General features: G+C 46.4%; 1 protein-coding gene across 1 annotated transcript; it reads left to right on the top strand.

The window, feature by feature from the left end:
- Positions 1 to 3,208: 3,208 nt before the first annotated feature.
- Positions 3,209 to 5,082, top strand: LOC123135034 (flavonoid O-methyltransferase-like protein Os11g0303600). Its single transcript, XM_044554161.1, has 2 exons — positions 3,209 to 4,044; positions 4,518 to 5,082. The coding sequence occupies exons 1-2, from the start codon at positions 3,244 to 3,246 to the stop codon at positions 4,812 to 4,814; spliced, it is 1,098 nt and encodes a 365-aa protein (XP_044410096.1). The 5' UTR covers positions 3,209 to 3,243; the 3' UTR covers positions 4,815 to 5,082.
- The last annotated feature ends 2,054 nt before the right edge of the window (positions 5,083 to 7,136 follow it).

Here is a 7,136-nt window from a genome sequence, read left to right as displayed (position 1 = left end):
GCAACTACAACTATTGGATAATCTACTCAGGCAAATAAGCACTCGTGATAATCAACCAAGATTGAAGGTTTTGCAGCTGTGCAGGAACTAAAAAATTTATTAGCATTCAGGTGAGCACCTTGTCCGTCAGCTCTGAACAAGACGATGTTGCCTGGCGATTTGACGTGCAGTAGGTACAAGAGTTGAGCACCAATGTTGCCGGGTACCATGATTCCATGAGCAGCAGCGTGTGCACACCAATGAACTTGCACAACTCCACCAGCAGCGGCAGGAACACCATGGGGTGCATCCAAGGCAAACACGACCGCGCCGCAGCGGTCCGACCGGTTTACGAGAATTTTGTCTGGCTTCATGCCTCGCCGGGACGAGTAGCGGGGCGTAGGGTGGCCCTCAGGCGTGAGTTCCATGGCGGCTCCGGCTCCAGCTCATAGAAGGAGGGCGGAGGAGGTGGCGGCACTGCTGGTCCGGCTCCTTGCCTGACCTGTTCTCCAGGTTTCTCCGGTTGGCCGCCTCGGCTTGGCCTCCGGCAGAGACACACTGCTTCCTCGCACGGATTCGATGGAGGCGATGAAAAGATGATAAGGATAAGCCTTTGTTTTTAGGAGAGGAAGTAAGGGAGCGATTGGTTCACATCGGCTTTGTCGGATAGCGCATGAGCCAACCACGTCTCGCCCCGACCAGGAAACACATGGTGGCCGTGGGCCGCACGATGCGCTCGAAATGAGTGGTCCAAGCGTGGCCGATCGGTTCAGCAAAATCATGCGCGTGCATCAAGAAGTATTTATGTTTATCGATTCGATTCGGATCCACGAATGGAATCCGTGTACAGTCGGTCGGTCTATCTTGAAGCCGCACGTGCCTCCTTTCTGTTTCCAGCAACATCGAGCAGTCTTGAGTCTTCTTTATGCGCTCTATCGATAAGCTACCCCGGCCCGTCGATAGCGATATAGTGTAATGGTCGTTACCCTCGCGTTCCACGAGAAATGACAGCAAACACGTTGCTATATTATATTGTAATGTCATGGATGCCAACTAAAAATATGACCGACAAAAATAGATCAATTTATGCAAAAACATCATCTAGCCAACTTAGTATCATCATGTTGTGCAACTTTCTAAATCATATATACAACTACAACTATTATATGTGCAACTACAACTATTGGATAATCTACTCAGGCAAAAAAGCACTCGTGATAATCAAGCAAGACTGAAGGTTGTGCAGCCGTGCAGGAACTAAATTTTTTTATTAGTATTCAGGTGAGCACCATGTCCGTAAGCTCTGAACAGGACGACATTGCATGGCAATTCGGCGGGCAGTAGGTACAAGAGCTGAGCGCCAATGATGCCGGGCACCATGACACCATGAGCAGCAGCGCGTGCACACCAATGGACTTGCACAGCTCCACCAGCAGCGGCAGCAACACCATGGGAGGAAGGAGTAGCGGGGCGTAGGGTGGCCCTCTCGCGTGAGTTCCATGGCGGCTCCGGCTCCAACTCATAAAAAGAGGGCGGAGGAGGTGGCAGCACTGCTGGTCTGGCTCCTTGGCTAACCTGCTCTCCAGGTTTCTCTGGTTGGCCGCCTCGGCATGGCCTTCGACTGGGGCACACTGCTTCCTCGCCAGATTCGAGGGAGACGATGAAAAGATGATACGGATAAGCCTTTGTTTTTTCAGGAGAGAAAGTAAGGGTGTCATACCGGGTTTGTCGGATAGCGCTCGAGCCAACCACGTCTCGCCCCGACCAGGAAACACCTGGCCGTCGTGGGCCCCACGATGCGCTCGCAATGAGCGGTCCAAGCGCGGCCGCTCGGTTAAGCAAAATCGTGCGCGTGCACCATAAAGTATTTAGGTTTATCGATTTGATTCGGATCCACGAATGGAACGTGTGTACAGTCGGTCAGTCTGTCTCGAAGACGCGCGTGCCTCCTTTCCGTTTGCAGCCACAGCGAGCAGTCTTGAGTCTTCTTTATGCGCTCTATCGATACGCTACCCCGGCCCGTCGATAGCGATATAGTGTCAAGGTCGTCACCCTCGCGTTCCACGAGAAATGACAGCAAACACATTGCTATATTATATTATCGTGTCATGGATGCCAACTAAAAATACGACGGACAAGAATAGATCAATTTAAGCAAAAACATCATCTAGCCAACTTAGTATCATCGTGTTGTGCAACTTTCTAAATTATATATACTACTACAGACTATTATATGTGCAACTATAACTATCGAATAATCTACTCATGCAAAAAAGCACTCGTGATAATCAACCAAGACTAAAGGTTGTGCAGCCATGCAGGAACTAGAATTTTTTATTAGCACTTAGGTGAGCACCATGTCGGTAAGCTCTGAATAGGACGACGTTGCCTGGCGATTCGGCGGGCAGTAGGTACAAGAGCTGAGCTCCAATGATGCCGGGCACCATGACTCCATGAGCAGCAGCGTGTGCACACCAATGGACTTGCACAGCTCCACCAGCAGCGGCAGCAACACCATGGGGGGGCGTCCAAGGCAAACACGACCGCGCCGCTGCGGTCCGACCCGTTTGGGAGAATTTTGTCTGGTTTCATGCCTCGCCGGGAGGAGGTTGCGGCACTGCTTTTCCGGCTCCTTGGCTGACCTGCTCTCCAGGTTTCTCCGGTTGGCCGCCTTGGCTTGGCCTCCAGCCGGGGCACACTGCTTATTGGCCGGATACGTTAAAGACGATGAAAAGATGATAAGGATAAGCTTTTGTTTTTTCAGGAGAGAAAGTAAGGGTGTCACACCGGCTTTGTCGGATAGCGCATAAGCTAACCACGTCTCGCCCCGACCAGGAAACACGGCCGGATAGCGCATAAGCTAACCGGTCGTGGGCCAAACGATGCGTTCGCAATGAGCGGTCCAAGCACGGCCGCTCGGTTCAGCAAAATCGTGTGCGTGCACCATGAAGTATTTAGGTTTATCGATTCGATTCGAATCCACGAAAGTAATGTGTGTACAGTCGGTCTGTCTATCTCAAAGCCGCACGTGCCTCCTTTCCATTTCCAGCCACAGCGAGCAGTCTTGAGTCTTCTTTCTGCGCTGTATCGATACGCTACCCTGGCCCGTCGATAGCGATATAGTGTCGTGGTCATCACCCTCGTGTTCCACGAGAAATGACAGCAAACATTGCTATATTATATGAGAGTGTCCTCCGTCCCCTATATATCTACCAGATCGAAGTGCACAACACGTACAGCACTGAGAGATAGAGATCAACGGCAATGGCAGGCCAGGCAGAGAAGGTGTTTGTCCCCACCGACACGGAGCTGCTCCAGGCGCAGTCGGACCTGTGGCGCCACACCCTCTGCTACCTCACGCCTATGGCGCTCCGGTGCGCCGTCGACCTTGGCGTCCCCACTGCCATTCACCGCCTCGGCGGCGCCGCGTCCCCATCCGAACTCGTCGCCGCCCTATCCCTCCCCACGTCCAAGCTGCCCTTCCTCGCCCGCCTGCTGCGCCAACTCGCCACGGCGGGCGTCTTCAGTGCAACCGACGCCGGAACGTACCGCCTCAACCCGCTCTCGTACCTCCTGGTAGACGGCGTCCGCATCGACGGCGACGCTAGCCAGACGGCCCTCGTGCGCGCCGCGGCCTCGCGCTACTACGTGGAGGCGGCCATGGGGCTGGCGGACTGGTTCAGGAAGGACTTCGATGGAGCCGTTCCCTCGCCGTTCGAGGACGTGCATGGCGCGGCCATCTTCGAGGAGAGCATGGTGCTCCTGGACCCGGAGATGGATCAGCTGCTCCACGACGCCCTCGCTGCCCACGACCACATGGGGATCGGCCCCGTGCTCCGGCAGTGCCGTGAGCTGTTCGATGGGCTTGAGTCTCTCACTGACTGCGGCGGTGGCGATGGGACTACCGCGAGGTCCATCGTCGAGGCCTACCCTCACATCACGTGCACTGTGTTGGACCTTCCAAAGGTCATGGACAAAGTTCTTCCCGCTGAAGAAGGAGCAGTTAAGTATGTTTCCGGTGACCTGTTCCACGTTGTCCCACCTGCTCAAGCCGTCTTGCTCAAGGTATATATGATATAAATGTTGCACATTTCATAATTTTTATTCCAAGTGAAATATTAAGGGGGTGGTTAGGTCTTAGTCGATTGAGACTTAAAGTCTCAGTCAAGTAATATAGTACTCCCTCCGTCCGGAAATACATAAAAGGAATGTATCTAGACATACGTCTAGATACATCCCCTTTTATTCATTTCGATGACAAGTATTTCCGGACGGATGGAGTATATAAAAGTAAAAAAAACTGAAAATAATTTTTTTATATGAATCTCCATGCAAGATCAAATGAATATAACATCGATCGATACATAACAAAGTCTTAGTCCACTAAGACTTAGCAAAATTGAAATATTCAAGCAATGTTTAATTAGTTTTCATTTCTGAAATAATAACAGCTTAAAATAATAAAATCCCTTCATATTTCATCCTAGTCAGGCTTGATTAACCTTAAACTACAAGTTTATCCATGCATGGTAATGTAGCTTGTACTGCACTTCTGGAGCGACGAGGAATGCGTCAAGATCCTGGCACAATGCAAGAAGGCTGTTCCTCCCCGGGATGCAGGAGGAAAAGTCATCGTCATAGACATTGTGCTTGGATCTGTTTCAGGGCCAATGCTGGAAACCCAACACCTCATGGATATGGTCATGCTAGTGGTGACAAGAGGCCGACAGCGCGATGAGAAGGACTGGAGTGAGATCTTCGTCAAGGCGGGGTTCAGTGGCTATAAGATTGTGAAGAAGCTGGGAGCTCGAGCTGTCATTGAGGTCTATCCATAAGGTTGTGCTCCCAAAGTAAGATGTTTACATATGTTATGGATTGTTGTGTGCTCGCTCTAAGGATGCAAAAATAAAGGAGCGCCTTGTCATTTTCCAAAGAGAAGTCCTAGGTAGATCATAGAATAGCAAGGCGGTTATGTCTTGTTACCTTATGATACCTGTGGAACTTTCTTTTGGAAGAAATAGTATGCAGACAGAGTGCTTATCATATATGCTTTGTGTACAATATCATATACCATAAGATCAAGTCGTGTATTTGTTATCGAAACCTTGTCTTCTATATGGTCCAAAAATATTTAGCAAATTTCAATTATGCCCTCTCTAGGGCCTCTAGTGGTTTCTTTGTAGCTCAGAATGAAGTTGCGTTCATAATGAATTTCCTATATCCAACAGGTTCACCTCAATACACTTAGGTGAGTCTTGGATTCTAACCAATACATATGGACCCTATCAAGTCAAAAACTTAACTACTTTCATTGACTGATTCCAAAATGTGCATGCCAGTTTATCAGGCTTAGTTGGTGGTTGGAGATTTCAATTATGTCATCTGCCCTAAGAACAAAAAATAGAGAAGACGGTAGTGCACATGCCATGTTTTCTTTAAATGAAGCCATCAATTCCCTTGCTCTTATTGAAATTCCCCTTGGAGGCAGAATGTTTACTTTGAGCAATATGCAGAGTGCTCCTCTCTTGGAAAAGCTTGATTGGGTATTCTCCTCTAAATCCTAGACTATTAATTATCCAAACACTATGGCTATTCCTCAGGGCAGACCTATTTTTTTTACCACATCCCTTGTTTCATTTGGATTGGTAAATCTATTCTGGAGTCCTCTATTTTCAGGTTTGAAATTTACTGGTTGCAACACCCAGACTTTAAAGATACTTTTAATACAATTTGGGACCAACAAATTCACAAACATGATAGTTCCAAAAGAGTAAATGCAAATTTCAAAAGACCAAGAAAAGGTTTAAAACTGTGTTCCAAAATAATTTCTAATCTCTCTACCACTATCAAAGCTACCAAACTCAGTGATTAATTCTATGACACTATTGAAGAATTTTGAAATCTTGCAATTCATAAGTGGAACAATCAGACAAATCCTCGAAAATCATCTCCTTCAGCTTCTCCCACACCAGCAAATCTACTCGAAACAAAGAGACACTATTATATGGGTACCTTTGGGGGAAGCAAAGTAAAACAAAATCATGCAAAGGCATCAATTATTCAGAAATAATCAGATTGCTATATTAAGAGATAAGCAGAGGCATGGGCACTCCGAACATCATGCCAAGGCTGCTTTCTTTGGTAGATCTTTCAAGCAAAGACTTGGCTATACTGTCCCAACTTTCAACCTTATGAATTTGGATTCTTTGCTTACGAGAAATGATGGTCTACTTTTTTCAGAGAAATCTTTCACTAAAGAGGAAATTGTTAAAGCAGTCAGGAATTTGCCCTCTCACGAATCCCCAGGCCTAGATGGTCTTAATTCAGATTTTGTTAAAGTTTGTTGGGAGACCATTGCCCCTGATTTCTGTGCATTGTTTAAGGAGTTTTACCATGGTTCAATCAATATTTAGAGCATTGACTCTTCTTTAATTACTCTAATTCCAAAAATGGCTCCGCAATTTAGGATAATGATTTCAGACCTATTTCCTTTCTGAATTGCTCCATCAAGATGATAACCAAGCTTTTGGTAAACATGCTCCAAAAATTTATTCTTAAATTAGTGCATTCCAATCAATATGTTTTTTCTGATCTCATGCAAGTGCACACAATATAGTTGTAGCCATTTTGAAGTAATAGTCTTGACCCGAAAGAAAAATTAAGAAATAGTCTTTTGCCTCTACTAGAGGTTTATCAGAAAGTGCATGCAAATATTTTAACTCCTGATCAAAGAGGTGTGAAAGTGAAAATATTGCAAGAGTTTGTGAACAAGAATTAAGGTGTGCTAAAATAATAGTAACAAGAACAGGAGAGTAATGAAATGATGGAAACTACAGGAGGGCTAAAGGCATTCACAGGGAGTTCTGATTCACTACTAATATTTTTGTCACCAAATTATGCGAAAACACAATTATTATTGGCGCAAATATATAATCCTCGTTTATGTTCATTGTGTCGGCCGAAACAAATAATGTCATTTCGTGCATACAACCATAGCTTTGTATCACGCAAAATAATGATCTAACTATTTATGGCAATCAGCATGTCACATTGTGACATGTCGTGTCCCTTTTTACACTAATTTGAAAAATACAATTATAGCAAAGTAGTAGTTGAAGAAATAACATATACTATTATGGTGTATTTGGATCTTGATG

The sequence above is a fragment of the Triticum aestivum genome, chromosome 6B (genome assembly GCF_018294505.1).
Source record: "Triticum aestivum cultivar Chinese Spring chromosome 6B, IWGSC CS RefSeq v2.1, whole genome shotgun sequence".
Lineage (NCBI taxonomy): Eukaryota > Viridiplantae > Streptophyta > Magnoliopsida > Poales > Poaceae > Triticum > Triticum aestivum.
Note: the sequence above shows the minus strand (reverse complement) of the source record. Positions and strands in the feature narration are given on the sequence as shown.

Excerpts from the sequence above, each read along its gene's own strand:
- LOC123135034 (XM_044554161.1), top strand. The coding sequence starts at position 3,244 with ATGGCAGGCCAGGCAGAGAAGGTGTTTGTCCCCACCGACACGGAGCTG. Across the intron at positions 4,045-4,517 it reads CTCAAGCCGTCTTGCTCAAG|CTTGTACTGCACTTCTGGAG; the intron begins GTATATATGATA and ends ATGGTAATGTAG.